Raw genomic sequence first — 25,455 nt, forward strand, 5'->3', positions numbered from 1 at the left:
AATCACCATGTTTTGAATAGCTTTGTTTTAGAGCCTTGGTATTATGTAGTTTGCTTTGTAATAGACCACTTTTCACTTAATAACAACGACATAATACTCACATTCGGTATTTAGTCAGATTGAATAATTGTATCAGCCACTTAGTTTTATGTAGTTACTGTATTCTTTGCAAAACTGCCTCGCAATGACAAACTGAAGAAAATGTAAAGTCTGTACTGTTCTGGTGACTGTGCTGGAAAATAATTTTCCAAATTTGCAGAGATGTCACCCTTATGTTTCTGCCTCCCCCAGAGGCTCAGAAAGGGGACAGCTATAGAGTCCCTTTGACTCACAATGAAACCACACAAAAGGTGTCTGTGCAGGAGGACATCCAAAAACTCATGGGATCCATGAAGTCTGGCCGTGTCCCACAAAGAAAATACATGAAACAACATCAGAGAGAAAAAGCAAAAAAGAGTCTGTTCAGTAGCAGTTGCCACTGGCTAACTCATTTCTCTTCCTAGTGAAAAGAACTCAGAACGTGAAAAAAAGTATTTGCATTTTCCTCAAGGAACTAGATGGCCACATGCTGCTGTTCCTTTTCCCTTTCTCTTCTCACTGTAATTGTCTCAGCAAATTACACTTCTAAAAGCTGTTTCTGTGGGCACTGAAGAGGGTCAGCTGTCTCATTTGACTCTTAAAGGTAACAAATACCCTCCTTCCAGCTTCTAACTAGGCAAATTAAATGTAGAGTAAGACAGGGCTTTCAGATGAGGAATGTGCAAGTAACTAATATTCCAGGTTTTCAATTGAAAAATCAAGAAGATAATAGTTTCCAGAGCAGAACAGCTTTATTGGGCAAGATGGAGTATCCTTTATTGCAAGTCTACAATATCTCACACATCACAGCATTGTCTCAACAAGCCTGGGTTCAAAAATGTGCAAGAGAATTGCATTAGAAAATTTTTTGTTATCCTTGAAAGCCTCTTATCAGTTACTGAAGGAAATCTAAAGACCTGGTTTTCCACTAGCCACTTTAGGAATCCAATCCTGACTATTCCTCTAATTAGTATGCCAGTTAACATTTTTAGCTAGCTTACAGTTGTTAAAAAAATATTCACCTGGCTTTATTTCAAGCAGCTAAGATCAAAAGAGGACCATATCCCTTCTTGTGTAAGAGGAACACACCGAGAATTGGAATGGATACGTACAATCGGTATACAATTACCAGTATTTCTAACACATGTACTTCAGGAAACATCAGGCTAAAAGCTCGTTACGCAAATTACCCTTGTTGTACTTCCACATGTGCACTGTGCTACAATCTTTAACAAAAGGACCACATACACTTTTTATCCACTGGGATCTACCTCATCCACTAAGACACAGTAGCAGAGGGGAGAGAAAGTATGGACAGATAAGACAAGGAGAGAGGTATGTCTCGTAGCTATCCATTTGGCCCAAATCAGAAGGTACGTAGTAAATGAGACAGGAAATAACAGAAAAACAATGATCTTGCTAAGGAAGTTGAATGCAGAACCAAAGCATGTCATAGATAGCAATTATATTTTCCCCATATTCTGGGCATCTGAGCTGGCTTTGCTGAAGTGTTGAGTTTATAAACATAGATGAAGTTAAAGGAAGTCTTTTTCTGAACACGTGAAGAATTTTATCACAAGTCCTTGAGGCATCCAACTAAGTACATAAAATTAAGAGTGAAACTTTGACCTTACTTTTGCCATATTCAGTATCCATTTACAAAAAGAGCAATATTAGTCTCTCACCAATCACTTCTCCTTCTGAAGAAAAACAACTTCTGCTGTAAAGTACAGCAATGAACACAGAACCACAGACTGGCTGGAAAGAGTCTCTGGAAGTCACCTCACCCAACCTCCTGCTGGAAAACAGGCTATCGTCTACGCAGAACAGTTCAGCCATTACTTTTTCTAGTTGAGTTTGATAAACCTCCAAGGGTGAAGATCTCACAGTATCTCCAGGCAACACATTAAAGCACCAGAATCCCAGTAGAAAAAAAAAAAAAAAAAAAAGTCACAATCAGACACATATCTGCCCCAAAGCCACACTTTGGAATCACTGCCCCTTTTTGGATCATTGTCTACTATGAAGGAGCTTGCTATGTCACTGTTTGCAACTATCCTTCAGTAGTTATTATTAGACTGTTACTAGCTGCAGACTATTAGATATCTCCTTCGTCTTCTGTTCACCTGAGTAAACAAGCCCAAACTCTTCAACCTCTCCTCACTCCACCTTGGAGGCCGTCCACTGGATCTCTGATGGCTTCTCCAAATCCCTCTTTAACTGGAACTCCAAAACTACAGTGAGTATTTCAGTAACTCGCACGTTCTGAGGGAAATAACTACTTTCAACTGCCGGGCACAGTTCTCCTAATGTAGCTCAGTATGCAGCTTGCTTTGCTCACAACGAAAGTGCACTATTAGCTCTTATTCAAGCAGGTGTCCATCAAAATCTCCAGGTGCTTTTCAGCAGAATTGCTCCTCAGCCACTCCCAGTCTGGGTTATTTTGACCAGGCACTCTGCACTCCTTACTGAATGTCATGAGGTTAGCCCAGTTCCCATGTCCCTCTGGTCTAAAGTTCCGACATTTGTCATGTTAATCACTTCTTTTTTGTCCCCCAAAGAAAAAGGCATCCTGCTTCTTTTGGAATGCATACAATCTTAATTTTATCTCCGTTTTTAATTCCCAAAGTATTTCAGGGCTTTATCAAGCAAGTGGAGTCTGAATTAAAATGTTAAATATTTTAAAGTGATGAATCAGTTAATTAATTTTAAAAGTACTGTCTTTTATGCTAGTTTTAGATTATTTTTAATTTAAAAGACTGAATGAAAAAGGTGAAGTGAATTCCACACTAATAAGCAACTAGTGAAGCAATTCTCCCACAATGTTAAATTCAGATTAAAAGCTGGTTAATTCTTCAAAAACTTACACATGCATAGGCAACAACCCGTGCTTCACACATGCTTTTAAAACAGCAACTTTTACTATGGATGTGCCATTTGATGTCAGTAATAATTAAAGTTTTTTTCACTCTTAAAAATGAAACTTTCATCCTCAAGGATAATTCTAAGATCTCCAATCTTTCCTCTTTTAGGAGGACTGGACTGGACTGGATAGTCCTCATGTTTCAGTCTCAGTATAGACTCTTTTTGCAGAAGGCACTACATATGCCCAGGAGAAAGACAGAAAATCTGCATTTCATAAAAAACCATATTGCTCCTATATATAAGGCTTTTTCAACACACTCTGGTACTGCTGTTGGCAACACAATCAAGAACCTGGCCTTCCAAAAATACTACATGTTCTCTGTTCTATGCTTGACCACAGATATCCCCTACTAGCCACCACTGGGAGCAAGATACCATCTGTGATGGACTCCTGGTCTAATATGCTACAACTGCTTTTACGTTATTTTTTCTTCACCTAATAATTTGGGTTTTTTTAAACATAATATGCAATATAATTTTGACTTCTCTTTCAATTCTCTACATTGTTTCTTGCAACTCAAGCAACTCTTCTAGGCAGCTTTACTCATTCCTGTTGCAAAGGATGGAGGATGAAAGAAACCCATTGTTTCATTAGGAACAGAATTTACTTCTCTCACTTTTAGTAATTTAAAACTTAGTTTAATTCAATATATTTTCACAAGTTTATGGATAGTAATGGAGAAAGACAGGTGATTTATTTCACCTGTTTTGAAGGTTAATTTTGGAGAAATCTCTGGAGACACCTTTCTCTTTTCAATACTCACAAAAGAAACCTGGATGACTATTAACAAAAACACTTGGCTTTTAAATGACTATGCAGTTGAATCTCATCTCAGCTGCTTAATTACTAGCATGGACCTATATTAATTTAATTTATTTTGCTAGCTCAGTCTCTTTTCTTCAGGCTTCCAGTATTAAAAATACATTTTTTGTCAAAGAAAATTACTTAAGAGGCACACAAAAAGGCTAATTCAGAATTATGAATATCAATGTATGTTCTTCATTTTTAACCAATACTTCTAATTTTTTTTTCTTGATTGTGGAATATTAGTTTGTGGAATATGTATTCTACACAGCCCTTCCTACATAGTTAGAAAATCCAACACATACTGTTACTTCTCTTCCTGTAAGAATCCTTCTTTTATGCAACTTCTTACACAATGGTTGGAGAATTACATTTCCCATTTTCCAAATAATAATCTTGTTGGACAATTTATCACCCATTTACCACTTCTCAGTACACCTGTCTCTCAGTCATGCCTTGCAAATGAAGGACTGGGGATGGGAGGTTGTTTGGTTTTTGGTTTTTTGCAGGGGGGGAGAAGAGGGGAATTGGCCTAGGAACTCTCCAAAATGCCACAACATAATGCGAGAGACTAATACAGCACTAGAGACTTATGATGGACGTATCCTAGACTAATTACCATAAAGTTTGCTCTTTTTCATTGAGACAGCATATTTTAGTCGCTGTGATAAATCAGCAGAATAGGTCCTATTACAGCTCTCAGCCTGAGGATGGCATGTTTAGTGACAGTTCTGGTATTTCCTTGTGTTTGATGATTTTCCTTTGGGATATGCTATTTTGTGATACAGAATCCACGTTCTAATAATTTTATTTTGTGAAGCTGAATGCTATTTCCATACAGCCTTCAAAATGCACTTTACAGCAATGTACATCTACCATCCTTTTGATAAGTAACATTTCTTCAATAGACGTTTTATTTCAGAGAGCTGTAATAGCGCAAGTTTCAGCAGTCATCAGTACTAGGCATGTCTACCCCGATGCATTCACTTTCCCATCAGTAAGACAATAACTTGTGTCAAAGTTCAACAACTGTACTTATTACTATCACTGCTTACTATCTGAGTCAGCATAGCACCTAGGAGCCTTCAAAACGAACTGCGGCTTCAGGTTGTTATGAAACGCATATTCAAATCACAGACAGGCTTTTATATTAATTAAAATAATTCCAGTGGGCAAATCAATCAATATCAACAACAAAAAGTTACCTAATTTATTAAGGTTCATATTTATGTCTTCACTCTTCCTTTTTTTTTCAGGAAAATATAGCCTTTATGTACACCTTGAAATTCAACAGAAAATACTTGAGTTCCTGAACTTTCTTAATTTACTTGAACATAGTTCAGAATTATCTATTTCTGCAACACCACATAGGCATAAAATACACTGATACAACCCCTTTACCAGCCTATGAGGATATATTAATGATCCACTCTAATATCAGCAACATTTTAGGAACTGCTATTAACAAGTACCAGAACAATATATCTGAGTAATCTTTAAGAGACAAGGAAAAGTTCATTAAAAAACAAAGTTTGAAGAGAGGATTAAATATCATCCTCTATTCCATTCAGAGATTGTTATAGGGCTTAATAACTACAGCACTTGAGCAGATACAAATAAAAGATGAATCTGAGCAGCTGGTATAACATAGAGGACTAAATTGTTACGTGAAGTTCTAAATCCTGGGCAAAATTTGAGTTGTTTAGTGAACAAGCAAAGTATCAGCAAAATGATTTTATCACCAAAAAACCCAATGTGGCAGTTTATCCATTAAAGAGAGAGAAAAAATATACCAGTAAAAGGGAGCAGCCTCATTAGAAGGCATTGTAATGACAAGTAATCATATGACTAAGAAATTGAAAATAATTATACTATTCAAAATCCACTTGAACAGTGAAAACCTGCTTTAAAAAAAAAAAAAACACAACACTGTTGGCGTTTTTTTTTCTTTTGAAAAGCAACTTAGCAAAAATCTTGGCTGTAAGGAGCTGCAAAGAAAATTTACTTCCATTTTAGGGCAGCTTTAGATGGTCAAAGCAATATATGGCAGACTGCAAAGAAGAATGCAAGCAAGAAATAGAGAGAGTTCAGAAGAGTGAAAAAAAAATCTAAAAAATACATTGGAAAAAGTAACTTTATGTAGTTCTCTACAAACAGAGAAAGCCATGACAGAATAAGCAAGTAAGACTGAAAGTAGCTGTATGGCATGAGAGGCACATCAACACAATTCCCTGAAAATACGGGAGTAAAATAGCAATTACTGAAGTTGGACTTGTGTCCCAGTGCTACTAGTCCGTAGTAGTCATCAGTTTGTAACATGAAACCTTCACACTAAAGAATCTCAGCAAAACTAATCTTCTTCCTAAAATATAGATGTGCAAGTAAATATCTGAAAGAGTCTTCACTTCATCTGAATATTTCTGTTTAAGATACAAAGCACATGTGGCTCTGGAATCAGGCAGTTGCAAACTCAGAGGAGTGTATGTGAAAAACAAACAGGCGTACCATCTGATCTTCCATTTTCCATGTACGCAACTCCTGCACTGTTAATGGGTGATATTCACCCTTATCAAGTAATGAAAATGACCCAAAATGTGAGCATCTGCTTCAGATTTCCTGGCTTTTGTTGATTTGTCTCAGTCATAAAGCTATTTAAATGTACATTTCCATTACAAAATAAAAGAAAGTAATAACGATGCAGTTGCTGTGCTTATCTATTTGCCAACATCTGTTGCTTTGTGGATGGTTCTTATTACTTACCTTCTGGAAGTCATTTGTTAGTTAACATCCAATAAGCTTTTCTAATAGGTATTTGATTTTGCTTTTATTGAAAAATAATGAGAGATTAAGGAAAATATACAAATGTGTGATATGTTTACATAAAACATACATCTTAGAATTTATCAGAACTCTCATCAATTAAAGATCTCAGTGGAGAGCTTCCTAACATTTTTACCTCTTACCAGTGATTTCATTAAAATTATAAATGGATGACTTGAGAACAACCTTATGATGGCTATTTGCCAACTGAGTTACAAAACAGACTAGGATTACTCAAAACAGAAAGAAAAAAAAAGTATGAATATATATACAAAGACCTTTTCCATGTGAAGGAAGCTGCAGCTATGCAACTGAGTACTGTATCATGTAGAAAATCTTAGCTGGAATTTTGTATCATATAAGGGGAGATAAAGGGACAAACTCACATCCACTACTTGGCTCTTAACCATTTTTTGAAAGCTTTGGCCAAATCTCTATTCTGAAAATTTAAACGTATTATATACCAGGCCAACTTATAAATCACTGCAAAATCATTTAATTAGTAGAAAGATGTATAAATGAACTTCCTTTGGAATTTCTTTGAAAATTTTGCAGTTAGATTTAAGTAACTTAAGGTCTCTGCACTACTCTCCTAAAGGACTCAGAAACTAACAAGAATGTTAGTAGCTGAAAAAAAAAGTCGTTATCTTTTAGACAAGACTGAGGTGAAATTAAGTAGCCTATGTTAGAACGGAGGTTCAGATGACCTTATTCTAATTGCCTAAAATGGCCTCAAGTCCAGAAAAGCCCTGAAAAAATTTAATTGCATTAACCCATCTACTTGAACTATATGTTAACATCAATTCATTTAAAAGATGTTTTAACTTGCACTGAGAAGAGACACATGTTAATAAGAGCATCAGGGATTTTTTTACTATGTAGTAACATCCAGCTATTTAACTGAAGTGGGGAGATTTGTAACACCAACAAAAATTGAAAAGCAAATACCAGCTGTAAAAAAAGATAGTCAACTGGCTTCACCAAATGTACAAAACAACAGAACACATTTTGTTTCTTCAAATTTTGCTTTCTGTTTCAGAGCACATGCAGAATCCACATGGCTTGCACAATGGCTGTCCGATCAGATAGTAAACACAACACGCGGATTCATATTGAGTGATAACTGTTGTCACTCAATATGCCAAGTGTTGCCCATTGATCCCATATTTCAACTCTGTGCATTCCCACAGCGCATTCAGATTAACACAATAAGCAGAGCTCAGTCAGCAGCTCAGTCCAGTGATGCCTGTGATAGATTGTTCATCCTCTTCTCCCTCAACCACATTAGATGTAGCCCAGGGGGTAGGGAAGTCATACTTCCCAGCTGAAATGCCCTAATCTTCTTCCATTCATCAAATTCCATACTTCTGATAATGTTTGCTATCTTTCTCTGTAGTTTTTTCAACTATTCTGTTTTTGAAATCAAGAGAAATCAGAGCAGTTAACATTCAAAACATGGCCATAACATAGCTACAGATAATGGCATGAAGTTTCCCTTTCTGTTCCTTATTCCTTTCCTCATAATTCCTAACATAGTTTCCTTCTTTGACTGCTACAGAGTGCTGAGATAATGTTTTCAGAGAACTATCTACTAAAACACCAATATTTTGATCCTGAATAGAACTTGGTAGTTCAGAGCTGTAAAGTTCAAAGTCTTTTTGCCATATGCCTTAGCTCATATTTCTCTGTTTATTTAAATCGGTTGGTTTATTAGATATCCAGCACACTGAGATCCTTCCTGGTCTGTTTCTGCTGGTACACTTGAGAAGGAACATCACCACCACGTTTTTTGTCATTCACCACGACCTACAAGTTCTCTCTTAATGTCTGCCAGCACAGCTGCTGATCTGTTGACATTTACTCAGTTTGTTCCTCCTTTGTAAGCACTTTGTACTTGTCTGCACAGAATTTCATCTAGATTTGATCTTAGCTATCCTGCTAAGCCTTTGGAGCTGTCCTCAGACTGTCATCCATGCACTTTGCAAGTACTTCCTATTTCATCACTTAAATCAAGATTTTCACTTAATTCATCCTACTCAACATTAAATGTCTGCTATTTTCTGAAAATACATTTAAGCCATTTGGATTCTCAGTTTGTACTAATTTAATCTAAATCACATTTAGCTAGTCTGCTTGCAAGACTGCCACGGGACAGCATCATAAGCTTTCCTACAGTTAAACAAAATCCTCTGTGTTTTCCCTAATACTAGTTCAGTTATCCTGCTAAAGAACAGTATTACATTGGTTGGACATAAATTATCTTAAGCCATTCTGGCTGTCACTGATATTTTCCACTTAATTGTCTGCTAGTTGCATATAAATCCACTGTGTGATAAGCCATTAACTATCCTTCTCAGCATGAAAACTAACGCTCAAATATGTGACTAAGCTGAAAGAGTTTCCATTCTTCTGCAAAGGCACAAGGACCATCATTGTGCATGCTTTTAGTCTACTGCAAGCCCCAGGCAAAATATTTTAACTTTGATTTCTGATAGGTAAAAGACAATATATTAAATCAGCTAAAAGTCAGAAATAGCAGAAGGTATTTCTACCCCAGTAAATTGGAAAGTAAATTAATATACAGGGCAAAAATCAGCCATGGCTGGTTCAGGAATTGATTCACAAATAGATCAAACATCTGTTTCAATATCAGGAACACAGGAGCTGGCTGAGAGTACTGAGAGCTTCGTCTATCTGGTTTTATTTTGCGACTGCATATCTGTTCAAGTTTTCAAATCTCACTATTGGAGACTGAAGCAACGGTATTTTTTCTTCACACTGCAAAAGGCTAAAGGGTTGCTACAAAGCCCAGCCGAAGTACAGTAACTCAGCCCGGTGCCTCAGCCATCAAGATGACTGCTGTACAATTTCTTCAGCCAGCTTTTTCCTCAACTTTTTAAGGATGGAGCTTTGTTTACCCTCACTATTTCTCGTGATCTGTTCCACTATATGAAAACGTAGAAGATGCTAATTAATTATTTAGCTAATTTCTTAGATATTTCCATTTAAAGACATTAAGAAGCATGGCTGTCAACAGTATAAAACTATGCTAGTGACAGGAGCTGCTTCACATTTATGACAGAATTGCCTCAAATGAAACAGCATTTTACATCCTCAGTGGCAGAAATGACAGACTTCAACTTCCAGTACTTTTGCTAGAACATTCCCTAGTGCATAAACCTACTATAATTCATTTGTGTTCTTCCCTGAAATTTATTGTTGCCTAAGCCAGGTCATTTAGAGGTGTCAGTACTCAGTTTGAGCACATTGCTTTCAGTGAAGAGAAAGCAGAAATCAGTTTCTACTTGCATGTTAAACTAATACAAACGAAAATTACTTAGTTAGTCTTACATTTTTTAACCCCTCCCAGCCATTGCTATTGACTCTGTAATATTTAATATCTGATTAATGAACTAGATTCTAACTGCAACAAGCCATGTACACTTCAGTAGTAACTCTCCTATATTTAACGTTACAACAAAACAAAATAATATGCCAGAATATTGATTTTTAAGACTGGCATGCCCCTAGTAATCCTGACTTGTGGGTAAAGTCACCAAAACTGAAGTAACCAAAAAGTTACCAAAAATTCATCCTTTTTAGCAACAAACTAAACCAAAAGAAGCTAACAAAAATTCTGATAGTACTTTCATAATTTGAGTCATCATTTTAGTGTCTATACTTGCCTAGTAGTGCTGATACCTGTGACAACTCCTTTTATTGTTCTAGGGAGTCTCACATTATGATCCTGAAACATTATGCTTCAGGATCTTACCGAAGCTTTTCTCCAAAACAAAACTAAAGTAATTTTGAATTTTTAAAGAAAATTACCTTTACTCCATTGTATGTGACTATTTACTGCAGTTCCTTTTAATCTTAAAAAAAAAATTGCAAAAATACATTTCTCTAACTTTGCATATAATGTTCAAAATATGTTTTATTAGAAGTATATAGAGATACATGAATGTATATGAAAGATATCTATTTCATTTTTTAGGATGTGAAAGACAGAAATACTTTGCCAGTGTTCTCCAGCTAAGCCTTCTTTGGAAGAATTTCTCCCAATTACAAAGTGAATCCAGTGAAAGAGAGAAACCAAACACTAGATGCAGTAATTAAAATTGAACTGAAATTCCTACAATTTAACAAAAAAATAAAATTAAAGGCATTTATTTTGTTCTTTTGGTTTTGTTTTGGACGTACTTACATAATATTCTCATGCATTTTTTTCCATGTCAACAGGTTTAAAAATGTAAAAATAAACCTAAGATTCTCACCTTATAATTGTCTCAGATAATTAAGAGCTGAAAGTCATATACTAAAAAGCATGCCAGCTAGTAAAACAGACTATGCTGTAAAGGGTGTTTTAGTCACAGTTATCTGAAGCCTCAATTCAAATGCAATGTTTCTAAAGAAGAAGCAAACAAAACCACCACTAATTAGCATCTCGGTCTGCTCTATGCAGCAGCAATCATCCATCCTATTTTCTATTTTAAGAGAAACTAATACAAGAACATTTTTAATGTGACAGGCTAAATAGCAGATACGTAACAACATTTTTTTCACGGCTGTGAGAAAAGCCAGAAGGAATAAAATGGATGGCTTAATGTTAAAAAAAAATGTTTCTACTACTGGAAATTGTCTATAAAATAAATATTCTTAATAAATTATTTTTCTAAATCTATGCCAGTACTGCTTACAAACAAGAGGCAGTAAAATAAATAGATACAAATCACTGTTTGTTAACCTCCACACAGCAGTATATATTGGAGGGATGTAAGGTGGCAGGCAGGGTCAGGACAGCTGAGGTCCCCTGACATTCACAGTGGGAAAGAATGTGTGTTTCATAGAAACGATAAAGAAGAGCATGGGCAATAAGTAGATTATTTCAGGCACTTTGCCAACAAAAACCCACATTATTAGGGAGAGATCAAAAGGGACAGAAATTGCAATGTAGTGCGAGTGAGGATTGTGCCAGTGCTCTAAGTATAATGTGGCTAGGCATCTTCTCTGTACGGAAAGGTCAGGAGACAAGAAGCAAGCTCCCAAAATAGTTAAAGACCATCCATGACAATCGAGGATGAAGTAGGAAAGGGAATGGGAACTTCACTATAAGGAACAATTTCCTAAGTCAGTTGAGGACCTTAGTGTGCCACTACAGTACGATATAAGCTGATTTGAAAACACGCTCACCTTCTAAAGCAGCATTAATTTCAAGCATCCTAGAAGTGTTGAAAGTTACCATTTCCAAAATAATCTATGCAACTGAGATTTAAAACAGGGCAAACTGAAGGTATATGACACAGTTTTCACACGATGAAACACCCTTAAATACCTTAAAATGACATTGAAACAGAAAGCAGTTTTTAGAGCGTATTTCACACAGAATAGAGCATGAGTACTATAATGTGACAATGCAAGACCTGCTTGTGAAATGAAGTTGCTCACATCAACCAAAGAACAGAACGGAAATAAATCAAATAGCTAGTCAGCTCCCTGTTACGGGCCAGCTTGTGCCACAGATGAAGAAACATAACTGATGGGTTTTAATAAGCAAGCGTTATGTCAATACCAGACTAGCCAAATGCTTATTACGTTGCCACTTCTAGCTCTACTAGTTCACCTAAGCACTGCACAAGCAGTGCATACTATATACTATATTTAAAAAAAAAAATAGTATCCCCCTGCATATTGGATATAATTACCCTCTATATTATTATTTTTTCAATAGAAGAAAATGCAGGGCTTCCTTTATACCTCAATTAGAACAAATAACTCCCCTCTGCACCCAACCCTGGCAATTACTTTCCAATCAAATCAATTCCTTCTTGGAACATGATGTGCTTTGCAGCATGATTCACCATATATTGGAGCTCACTGATTGTTTTGTTCGGTTTTCATGCACATGAAGATACAACTAATACACAAACATCAGTCCAAGTTCTAACTCCCACCACTGTCTCACTGCAATTGAAACATTTCCATGGATACCATTATAAAATGATGACTAGCTTGGCAATTTGACAGAAAACCCAACTGGTACTCAGAGGCAGGCCTATATGAGAAACAGTCATCTTGCTTTCACCAACAGTATTGCAATTCTGAAACTTCATCCTATTCCAGAAAAGAATCCTAACGGAGAATGGAAATTTCAAGTGAGCTAAAATTTTAAGAGGCTTGCATTTCAGGTTAATTGAAATGTACTTGGCACTAAAACTCTGAAATATTTCTTTTTTTAGTTTTTTTTCTATTAGCCTTTGGAAGCATCATTATACAAAAATCTAAAACAAAAAATCTTCAAAATGGAGACAAAATGGAATTATCATTATTTGAAAATCGCCAAACAACTTGGTGTCATGCAATTCTGTAGAAAGTTTTCACTTTCAAGAAACATTGGGAAATATTCAGCTAGCACTATTAAAATATAAAACTGATATAAAATATCAGTTTTGGTAACAACCATGAAAACAAGCACGATGAAAATTTTAAATAAATGCATGTGTGTGTCTGTATGTATATGTAGAACATTTACATGTGCAGAAATGAATGACTGAATTTTTCTCTAAAAAGAGACCTGCAGTTAACAAAACAATTCACAGCCCTAACTCCACAACCAAGATACGTATCTACCTGGCACCTCCTGTGAGTATCTGGCTACAAAAGAACCAATTACTATTAGCCACGAAAAGTCTTGTTGCAAATCCACACTCAGGAAGACTAACTCAGTATATTAGGAGGTAGGAGTTTTCTTAGTGACGCAGTCATCTTAAATGTCGCATAGTCTAATTCAGGTTCCGGCTCTGAAGTTCCAGCCATTTATTTCATTTCCTGAATATGAATACTCCCATTAACCTTAATCCTTTGAAATATTTTAATTATGACTTTTACTCTGTCAAGAGTTCCTCAATAATACTTGGCACCACCAAACTAATAATTATATTCTACTTAGAAATTCTTCACCTACTATTTTTTGCAAATTCTACCTTAAACTACTACACTGAAAAATATGGTTCATGAAAATTTTGTGCATTTTTGAAATTAACTTCTGTATAGCACCTGTTCTTCTCCTTGAAAAAGACAGCAAGGAGTTTCAGGTGCATGGTTGCTTGTATGAATATTCTAAAGAAAGTGAAATATAGCCTGATACTATCTTTGGACAGGGAAATATCACCTTGGGAAAGGAAAAGTTATTGATTACACTGATTTTTCAAACTATGAACAATTAACAGCATATTCAAGAAGAAAGTAGATTATGTAGAAAAATCATGGAGCTCTCTAAGCATCTTATAGTAAACGAACAAAGCAACCCCCTAACATGTTAAAAATAGGAAGTTTTCTTCAAATAGTACTCAAAATGTTATTATTAGTTGGATTCCTTTTTTTTAGCAGAGTATTATTTTTAAATAACTTTTTCAGAAATATTGTAGAAAGGCATCATTTTTTTCTGAAGCTAGTGAAAGATTTTCACTGAAGTTTTTACATTAGATTTTTCTTTCTCCATGCTGAAGTTTGTCTTTTTCTATTTAAAACCTACATATAACCTTATCATTTCAATAAATAGTACTACATACCATATAAGCACACAAAGGACTTCAGATTATAAATATTGATTTAACCTGAAACTACTTTTGAGAAGGTATAGCTGGAATAAAATATCATTTTTCTTAAGGTTTTTTTTTTCAGAATCTCACTAGTTTAGCTTTTACTCAACAGCCCCTGCTAAAACACTAACCAGGTATCACCAACTCTCTGATTCCACATAGAACTTTACATGTGTTACTTCCACTAGGACAAAATCAAGGGAGATGATCGATTTTTTTATATAAGAAGTTTCAGTAAGTCTTTCCATTCCATTCATAAAGAAAGTTTCTCTTCATAGTACAGTTTGTAAAAAGAAATTCTGCCACACTGAACAATATGCAAAAGGCTGTTTCAGCTATTTTCCTAAAATATGAAACAAATAAATTCTAGATAAAAAGACAGAAAATATTCCCTGCAATGTATACCTGACGATTAGGATTAAGAAACACTTTTTGACTAATCAAACTCCTAGTATATTTTTTTGCTTGAAATTTAGAGACAATAGCCCTAGTTTGCTTGTATTTAAAAAAATATGTAACATTTCTTCCCAGAAAAAGTGTCTAATTACTTGCAATTGCACGTACATACAGTACTGTACTGTCCAAATGGTAAATACCCTGAATACTCTGTTCATATCTTTGTGTAAAATATATATAACTTTGTGCTGCTATATTTATTGCTGTTAGCTGCTATTGTATTTTTTCCTTTTTTCACTGCACTTCACTTCCACAATTCAATACTGAATACAAACACAGTGAGATATTTTTTCATAGCATGCCTCTTCTCCCCCTTTCTCTACACACAAGCACAGAAGGTTTAAAGGCAGCAAGCTGTAGACAGTGCAAACACTTTGCTGAAGAATAATAAAGTCCCATACCGACTCCTTTGCTGTTTAATATCAATTGGCTTGTTAATAGCATAAGGTGATCCGTGAATGTAAGCACTCCGGAATCTAGCCACTTTCTCCAGAGTCAGGTGCTCACAGCTAGATGGTAAACTCATTTTATCCCAACAGAGGCAGCATAAGACTAACAGCCAGAAAGATGCAATCCTGGGAAAACGGGAAGCAAAATGCTAATAACCAACTTCATCGAAGTACGCTGCTCCAAAGGAGCCAAACACTCTTGTGCCTGGAAAGCAAATGCTCCTCGTCTCAGCCGTCGCTGCTGCCCGCATGGACACAGGAAGCTGGCTGCTTATTTCCACCCAGTCATACTCCAACCAATTACTGATTAAGCAGATAAAGCGGAAAGCCTCTCAGGAACAGTTTCCCCCACCTCTGGGCAGTAATCTTTAATCTTTTTTTTTGGTGGAGACAGACTGTAAGCACAGCTTAATCAGTTAAGACCAATGTCTAAAAAAGCCACAGACTGAATTTACTTTGAAGCAGTGGGTGGGCCAGGAGAGGTACTTTTGCATACATTAAAAAATCACTGTGGGAGGAGGAGGATCTGCCCACCGGTACATTTGAAAAGGTCAAATAACTGTTCAGATTCATGGTATGAGCTCACATTGATTAGATTTGTTATGCAAATTATTTTGGCATTTAATCTATGTAAAGATAGAAAGATGGTCATATCATTTCTGGTATATTTTATATTCCGTTGTAGGTTTCTTAGCACTGTGTTCTCCACTAATGCAAAGTAACAAAACGCATGTATAACCTCATAGAAGAACTTACTCTCTCTTCAATCATTAGGAATATATTAAATTGTTTTCTCATATTATAAAAGACACTGTGGCCTCCACTTCCTCTTAGAGATCCCAACTACAAAAAACAGAAAAGTAGTACCTCAGTGCTACTTTCACACACAAATTATGAAGTGGATTTTACACTCTAGCATGAGAATTTAAGGGATACAAAGGAGATTTAAATTCAGTACAGAACGAGCTCTATCATGATGAACTGGAAAACTAGGCGGATTTTGTGTATATAATATATAAATACTACATGCTCCTAAATCTATTTGGCTAGTATTAATCCTCTTGAATTGCTGGAATTAAATCAAAGGAGGCTGCAAAGGTGGAACCCCAACAGGAAACAAGACAAAAAGAAAGATAAGGCTTCTTGTGGAAACAATGGACAAGGGAGTGTTCCCAAAAGGGGAATACCCTCTGGCTGGTTCCAGCAAGGGTGGCAACATCTACCTCTCCCAGACTGCAGAGGTCTAGAGAAGGAAAAAGAAGCGGGTGGCAAGAACTTGCCCATGACGGCTCAGTAAAATCAGACAAGCAGCAGGGATACCTGGCAGAATGGGCATCAGGCTGCCTCCCCTTGACACTGCTAAAATGAACTGCAAGGAGGGGTTCTTGCACGATGTGCCAAAAAAAGTTCAAATGTTAAAATCTGGGCATATGTTTGTTTACCTTTTGCTCTATGTGCTTTATACTTTTAAAAAGACAAAAAAGAAAAAAAAAAGTAGTTCTTGCTTGGAAAAGACTGATCTGGGAATAAATTTAACTAATTCTCAGGTCAGAAGTATCCAAAGTGACTGACTTTGCACCGGACTGATGCTCGGGGCTGCAACTGCAGCCGCTCTGTGTGCTGCCCCCTCCCTATGCCTTGCTAGAAAAAGAAGCAATTTGTCCTGTACCCTTGGCAGGTGTCTGTTCTGGTTTTACTTAGTGAGGGGGAACTATGGTTGTAGCTTCTGTAAGAAGCTGCTGGGAGTTGTTTGTTCAGTGGACTCAGCCGGGCCTAGGCCGGACCATCTGCTGGCCAAGGCCGAGCCAATTGGTAGCAGAATGTTCCGTGATAACGCCTCTGCGATAACGTATTTAAGAAGGGGAAAGCAGAAAAAAAAAGGAGAGAAGATGTGAAGAAGCTGAGTTGGGGCAGAGAGGGGGAGGCGTGAGCCTTGTGGGCCTTGCAGCCCTCACCCTCTGGCCTCCCGCCAGGCGGACATCTAGGCCCAACTCGGCCCAGCCCGGCTGCAAGAAGTGGGGAGGAGGTGAGATGGGAAGAGAACCTGAGAGGCGTCTGCCTGAGCCGGTTGTGAAGAATTTCTGGTGAGAGGAACGGCTGCAGATGCCAAGGTCAGTGAAGAAGGAAGGGGAGCAGTAATGCTGCTCCCAGCAGAGATTCCCCTGCAGCCCGTGGTGCAGCCCATGGTGGAGCAGGCTGTCCCCCTGCAGCCCATGGAGGCCCATGGAGGAGCAGAGATCCACCTGCAGCCCGGGAGGACCCCACGCTGGGGCAGGTGGATGCCTGAAGGAGGCTGTGGCCCATGGAGGGCTCGTGCTGTGGGAGCCGTTCCTGAGGGACTGCACCCTGTGGAAAAATGATCCACGCCAGAGCAGTTCATGAAGGACTGCAGCCTGTGGGAGGGACCTCGCGATGGAGCAGGGGAGGAATGTGAGGAGTTCTTCCCTCAGCGACAAAGCAGCGGTGTAAAGCAACGTGTGATGAACTCACCATAATCCCCATTCCCTCTTCCTCCCTGTGCCACTTGGTGGGGGGGGAAGGTAGTAGAGATAATGTTAAGCCTGGGAAGAGGGAGGGGTTGGAGAAGGTTATCTTGTTCTCTGTCTCATTATCCTGCTTTGTTTTTACAAATAAATGAATAGTTTTCCCCAAGTTGAGTCTGTTTCACCCTTAATGGTAATTTTAAGGATTTCTCCCTGTCCTTATCTCAAACCTTGAGCCTTTTTCCTTATATTATCTCTCCCTCCCTATTCTCTCGGAGAGTGGGGGGAGTGAGAGAGAGACTGCAGTCTGGTCCTGATTGGGGCTGAATGACAACAGTGTCAAAGTCCTCGCAGGACTTTGTTAAGTGACAGAAAAGCCAAGCGAAAGGTGGACAATCACCTATCCTGTACCTTTTCCTTGCATCTAATACGAACTGCCACTGTAACAGATAAGCCTTTTTTAGATTGTTCTTAATTCTACTTGTGTCCTGAAAGTTTTTTGTCAGTATAACTGAAGTACAATTTTGCATGCACAGCTATTGTAAGATTGAGTTCAAGTTAGGTAAACTTTATACTGCATTAACAGCCGCTCTAAGGAAAGAGGAGTGCACAATCTTGAAAAGACGAAAACTACTGAAGTGAAAACACCTGAAAATCTGACTTAGTCTTTCAAATGTGACAATAACAGTATAAGATTACATCTGATTCTATTCAGGGTGTAAGATATCAACAGTTAAAAATAATTTAGAAATTAATTCAGTGTTGTACAACAGAAAGCTAAAATGAATAAATTAGTCTAATCTAAGCCTCAAGTAGCAATTCTCTGACTTGCAAATATGGCTATTGTGAAGAAAAAAAACCTAAAAGGCAAGCAACTCTCAACCCCCTACCTTTTAGCTTTTTTACTTTAGAAAGAAAAAGGACGGAAAAAAAGGTAAGAAGAGCAGGAAAAGTTAACAATAATTTAAGAATAATCAGATTAAATTCAAACTAAGAGGTTTTTTTCTTGCTTATGGTTTGTTGGTTTGGTTTTATTTTTGCTTGTGGGTATTTGTTTTTTTTTTTGGTTTTTCTTTTTTTTTTTTTTAAAGTGCAAATAAAGACAGCTGCAAACCAGTATTTTTACATATGGAACAGATTCTGTCTTGTTAATGAGGTGGATAGGTTCTTTCCATTTCTTAATGGGTATATGCACACAACTGGAAGTATTTGTTCTAGACACAAAAATGGACTTAATCAATGCGCTGAAGATTCTTCTCTGCAGGAGCTGAAGTGTGCACAGCAGCACCGCAGGAGCCACGCTCTGTCGATGAATTCCCAGCTGCACTGCTGATGTTTGTGCCTCAGTCAGTGCATTCACTGGGCAGCCCTCAGCAGCATCAGGATGGAGGAGCTGGGAGGCTTCAATCTCCCTCCCAACAACCTTCGCCTCTTTAGAGGCAACGCCACTCCACTGGGAAATTCATGGCAAACCATGTCTTCTCATCTCATGGTCTGTGGCCGCACATCACGTGGGGTATCATAACAACTGCAAAGCATGTCCCACAGGTCTGAAGACCTCACTGGGAATTACTTTATATTTTTTTGGTAGATTTTAGCTATAGAAGTAGATTTTGGCTATAAAAGTAGATTTAAGTATAGGGCTGCTACAAGTTTGACGTTTCACTGATACCAGTTCTGTTCACTGGAACTTTGCTTTTACCTGAGAGCTCTTTTTTCCTCAGTGAAGCGTGAATCTTTGAAAACTATACACTAAACACATCTTGAGCGGTAATAGTTTTGTAAGGTATAGCGCCAGAAAAAGTGAACTTACGTGGACATGTTTCACAAATAATATGTCTTCAGGTAATTAGACCACATCCAAATCATTATTAACTGCAGACATTTCAATGGAACTCTACAGCATCAGGATATATCAAAAGTATTTTGAGATTGGATTAATTTGAATTTTATGGAATTTTGGCAGAACAATTAAAAATGCTTAATTTGGATATATTAAGAGCAAACTGAATTTTTCACTAAGATATGGTTTAAATAATTTTACAATATAAAAAACTACTCTGAAGTAAAAATTTAAGTGAAATAAATATCTTACATTTCTCAATATGAAATATTTAGCTCTGTATAAAATTAATCCATCTGTGATTTTCCTTGTGGAGAGATTTTGATATTTTGGGTTGCCATACAGCTTAATTTAGGTATCTTAAAACTCTTGGCAAAAATGAAACTTTAATCATAGTTTGTGTCCATTAAAGCTTTTTTCAACACTTTTCTTTTAAAAAATGTTGAACTTTGCAAACAGCTATATTTTAATTATCCTTTATTCATATAACCAAACCGCAGTGAAACAGAGAAGACTACCATTGTGTCCTTTAAGGAAATCCATTCATTGTGGCACATGGTATGTATGTATGAATATACTTTTTATTGAATTTTGACAATATTTGCAAAGATTTTAAAAGTTAGTTTGATTTGTGTTTGTCACCAGGAAATAACGAGATATTAAAGAACAATTATGAAAATCTTCTCTTGCTGTATGATACATTTTGTAAAACATTCAAACTCTTGTCACTACTATTACATAGCACTTCTGTTTAGACTATATGACCTCACCCAATGTCATGGGCTTTACTAGACTTTGCAGCTTTTAAGGAAAAGGCAATAGCTCCTCATACTCACAGCACAAACATACTAAAAAGCTTTTCTTGGTCCATATACTCTCAGTTCATCTACTGACTAGATCTTTTTTCTTGTGATAGAGTTTCTACCTAGAAATATCCTGAATGACAGAAAATTGACAGATGATATGCAAATTGTTTGGCAATATGTGATAATATTTTTTTCTGATGAAGATACAGTCTGTCCAGAATACAGAAATGGTTAGATTGTCTTCTTTGTTATATTTATAGATCAGACAAAGATTCTCCTCTCCTTTAGTGGTTTTGAAGATTTTTCCTTTCTATATATTTATTTAACTAACTCTTCCAAATCTTGCTGTTGGGCATTCCCTGAGTAATGAATAGTGGCAACTATTTATCTCCCAGCAGATAAGCAAAAGAAATCCAGGGATATAAGCATTATTTCAATTAATCTCTCCTTGACTGATAAATATTTGATTGTCCTTCCTATCTTTTAGAGAATGAATTTCTTCAAAAATGTACTGTTGATTTACTTACAAAGAAGACTATTGCAGGAATTGTCCAAAAATTTGCTCATATATTTTTATTAAGTGCTGAATGTACTCTGATGGACAATGATCAGAAAATGCATACCATATGTCTCAACAATTGTCAGCTAAAACAAATACACAAACACAAGTCCCTAACATAAGGGTCATATAATAAAGCTGTGAATAAGATCAAGCTTTTAGTTATACCACTGCACAGTTTGCATAGACATATTATGAGTCCATCTGTTACATTCAGGGATAACAAAAATGGTTTTATACAGTACATATCAAACACTCATGCTGGAAAAGACCCCAGGTTCAAAGGAGTGAGAAAAATATTCACTCATGGCATATGCTTGGCTTGACTGTGTAATGTTTTGTCATAGTCTTTCCTTAAATTTGCCTTATGAAGACGAATGTGGTTTTAACATATGTTCTTTTAACTCTGCCAATACACATTTCTGCTCTTGAAACGTGAGACTTTTTTAAATTGACTCCTACAGATTTTTCTTCCCTTTATTTCATTAAATATTCCAGAGAACCTTTCATGAAGACCTTGTATTCTCTCCCTTACATATCATCAGAGTAGCCACACTGGGTCCATTCAGCTCAGCATCCCATTTGCAATACTGGACAAGGAGCCTACCATTCATTTGGCTTCATCCTAATTATAAAACCAGAAAGGTTCTACAGACTGAATTTCAATAATCACATTGCAAAAATTTCATATTGTTCTCACAAAAAAAAATATTTAAGTGCATAAAGTAGCTGATAAATGGAAGCGATTAAAAACACAAGAGTTCTTATTAAATCCTGTATCCAACCATAGGCAGTCAGTGTCACTGTATATAATGTTACTCATTAAAAAACATTAATGACATACTGCTGTAATTACACAGAAGAACAATTCTGTTTATTCATCTCTCCAAATGAACATCTTCCTTGAACATAAGCTGCTGCTACTATATTTAGAATAGCAAGGTAGCAATGCCAATGTTGTTTATTAAATAGGCAAAATAAAGACATTTTAGAAATGCTAGGTGCTGTTAATACACAGTAATCCTGTAACTGACTACCAATTTGGCTGCTTAGGATTAAATTTGTCTATTCTGTACAGGTTAATAATCAACTAATTTCTGAATCCATTTCTTAGGTATATACACCTAGGTTCCTTTTATGTGACATCACCTTCCATGGATTTATTTCTTATTTCGCCAAAACCAAACATGTATAATGTATTTGCACACTATTCATCAGGGCTAAATTAAAATTTACAATGTACAAGTGAAAGACTATGTATCCCATTACAGGTTTCCACTAACAACTGATTTTCAAGAAAGATATTTTCCACTAGAAATGGTCAGTTTATGAAGGTTATAATTTCTGGTTAATTTTCAACTTTTATGGATTGTTTTATTAATAACTCCACAAATAAATCAAAAAACTATGCTGCGATCTTTAACACTGCTATTATCAAGACTTTCTGACTCCCATAGAAATACTGCAGAGCAGGCATCTCTCCTCTGTATAATTTGACCTCCATATTCTATGACATTTTAAAATGTACAGTATTGATCTAGTAGTATTCAGTATCTCTTCCCAACATGATATAATCAGGCTGTCTTAAAAACCTTCCTTTGAAAACAAAACAAAACACTCCAAAATACTGTCCACATGGCTCTCACATTCCTCTCAAATCATCCACAAGAGAAAGAGGAGGCCATGTCAGCAGCTCAGTCTAACTGACGAAGAAAAAAGGTAGTGATATTGTTTCTTGAAGGCAAAGGAGTCTGAAGTTCTAGGAAAAAGCAGGAACTTTTGCTCTAAAGAAGGGTGATGTAGCATAATGATGGTATATAGCCTAATGCTGCTCCTAAGAAGCTAAGTTCTTCTTGCTCTGAGAAATTTTCACAGTACTTTGTTTACAATGCCATTTAGCGTGATCTACCTCTGTAAAGACTTGAGGGCTTCTTTAGGAACCAAACTTCAAATAGCTTTTTCTTATGTTTCAACTAGAATCACTCTTAAGCTTCTGAGTGTCTCATAGTAGTCTTGAAGTTACAGCAGCCTCTCAGAGTTGAGTGTGGATAAAGGTGAGGGTACGTATGCATACACACAGCTCAGCTGGATGCCAGTCTCCCTTTTGGTCTTGGTCGAACACTCTATTGCTTTTATTGTGTTGGATAGGGTGCTCATCTGAGCCCTTGGTGAACCAATTCAACTTGTTAACTGAAAGAGCAAGAACAAGTAAGTAGTGTTTTGCTACACTAAGCATTTGAACTTCTAGAATGAGATGAGTTATTCCCTAAGAATATCAATGTCTTTACATTAGGAGTGCCTAGTGCAACATCCCCAAATGTAATGTCTACAATAGAGGTGTCTGCCTTTAGCCAGGTGGGTTACCCTTACTGCTCCATTTATAGAAATGTTCAACATTTTCCACATTTTCATTTGTAACTGATGTTGATGAGAGCTTTGAGCAAAAGGTGCTATTAAAAAAAAACCCAAAAATTGAAAAATCAAGATCTTGGTATTTAAATTCAGCACACAAAATAATGAATGTATATTTCAGCCATTAATCTTCCGGTGTCTGACAACAGAAGCACTGCTACCACTTTATCTGTTCAGCTTACTGTAAAGACAAATATACAGACATTTGTCAGATATTATACTGCTGAACATTTCAAAAAAGTGAACAAAGAAACTAAAAATTTATTTTACTGGTCAGAATTCACAATGCTACATAGACTTTGGAACCAAGGGGTTTTTTAATTGAGAAAAGACAGGGATGCTCCAAAAAAACCAGTTACGATCAAAAAAAAAAAAATCATATCTGTCTATCTCATTGCATACATAAGGCTAAGGTCTTTTGTAAAAACTGGCAATTACACAATTGAAGATTATCAGTCCATATATGCAGGGTCAAAATTAAGTTTATAAAGTAAGGATAATTTAATCCTTTCCAAAGCTGGAATGTCCAAGTTTGTAACATAGATTTTCCTCAATGCAGTTTTTTTTTTCGTACAGAGTTTTAAGTATGTTGCAGCAGATATAGCAAATTGGAAAATGCTGGAAATATTCACAGTTACGAAATCAGTGTAGAAAGCATTATCTGTATGCCAGAAACAAAACCCTTTCTTCCCACAGAGATCTTACGAGTACTGCACTTTAACATTTTCACTGTGACAGCTGTAACACTTTTCTTTGTGCTGCACCAGCCATATTGCGTCAAACTAGAGCAGAGTACTGGATTCTTTTTCTTACTGTCATCATCCCAGTTCCTGATCTCTGCTGGAAATGAACTTCAGTCATTGCAGAGAAAATTGCGTGCTGATTTGTAACTGAAATCAGTAGAGAATCTGCTTTCACACACAGGGGCACAGCTTCTGGATTACTGCATGTGGCATTGTAACAGGTATGCTATTATGATTTTCTTTTGAAAGAAAAGAATGGATTATTTCTCTTGCAGGAAGTGTTGGGTAGGGTTTCCTTTCCTTTTTCAAATCTTTGAAAATAATTAGTAGTTAGTTGTCCTCTCTTCCTATGTAATGGATATACCTGTTTCTGTTCTATGTTTATTATGGATAAGTTCTGATTTCTATCAAGATAAAACACAACCCATCATCATCTCATAGGAAATCATTCTCTACAAAATGGCTCCATTGTATGAAGCAAGTCACTGTTTCCCAGGGTAAGCTGCAGAGCTGAGTTAGGGAAAACAATACACTTGCTACATGTTTCGGAAAATTACTTCACACCCTTCTCAAATCTGATGAGTATGTGTTGAGGATAACTATAAGAGTGAGGAGAAAACTAAAAATGAAGATATTATCTTACTCTTGTAAGATTGTAAACAATCATTCACACATAATCATTTGCAGTAACGTGTAGGTAAACATAATGATAAAGCTTTTGAAGCTTTGTAGCACAAGCTGGTTTTCCCTTCATCACCTTACATCTGAAATCCACTCAAACTTGTTAAACATATGGCTTTGTTAAGACTATCAATAAAGGCTACCTACTCATGTGTTATCAGAGCATTAAACTAGTGACGAAAATTAATTCTGCCTATAGTGTTGACACTAATCAGGATCTTAAAATTAAAAATGCCAGAAGTGACTCTTGCTAACATTTGAATGTTTTCTGTGGCTTGAGGTTAAAACTGTGAATAGTCAACAGATGACATCTGATGACAGTTATACCCATTTTGGGTATAACTGAAGCAGGTAAAAAGCCAGAAGGAAATTTCAGGAAAACTGCACTGCAAGCCCTGAGACAGAGACAGGCAAGTTATTTCTGGAGCAGAATTCAGGTGAATTATAAGGTCACTATACCTTTTGTTTTCTGTAAGTGTCTGTGTTGATCCCATTGTGGACAAGTGACAGACTCTAACCCCTCAGGATGGTGGAAATCAGAAGTGTCGACTTCTTCAGTCAGAAAAGATTGTAATGGCACTCTTAGACCTGTCAGATGATCCTGTTAACTCTATGTTTGACACAGCTGAACACTACATTGCTTGTTTGAAGATTTTGAGGACTGCTCTACCTCCAAGTTGGCAGAGCCTTGCTTGAATGTGGATGGAGCAAGCCTTCATGTTTGATGGGAGAGATACTTGAAGATACACTCTGTTATCATAGCAGGACAGAACTCAGAAAGACTGTATGGAACT

General features: G+C 36.6%; 1 protein-coding gene across 2 annotated transcripts in view; it reads right to left on the reverse strand.

Annotated features, from left to right (window-relative positions):
- Nucleotides 1-25,455, reverse strand: part of PDE4D (phosphodiesterase 4D) — a 366,332-nt gene that overhangs the window by 199,215 nt on the left and 141,662 nt on the right. Inside the window, exon 1 of one of the 2 annotated variants that reach the window (XM_086770099.1) lies at nucleotides 15,087-15,321. The exons of the other annotated variant lie outside the window; for it this stretch is intronic. Within the exon in view, the coding sequence (XP_086626225.1) occupies nucleotides 15,087-15,211 (125 nt within the window). The 5' untranslated portion in view covers nucleotides 15,212-15,321. Of the gene's footprint in view, nucleotides 1-15,086; nucleotides 15,322-25,455 lie in introns of those variants that run through there. 2 annotated transcript variants of the gene reach the window in all.

The sequence above is a fragment of the Chlamydotis macqueenii genome, chromosome Z (assembly GCF_036417535.1).
Source record: "Chlamydotis macqueenii isolate bChlMac1 chromosome Z, bChlMac1.mat, whole genome shotgun sequence".
In the NCBI taxonomy this organism is placed as follows: Eukaryota; Metazoa; Chordata; class Aves; order Otidiformes; family Otididae; genus Chlamydotis; species Chlamydotis macqueenii.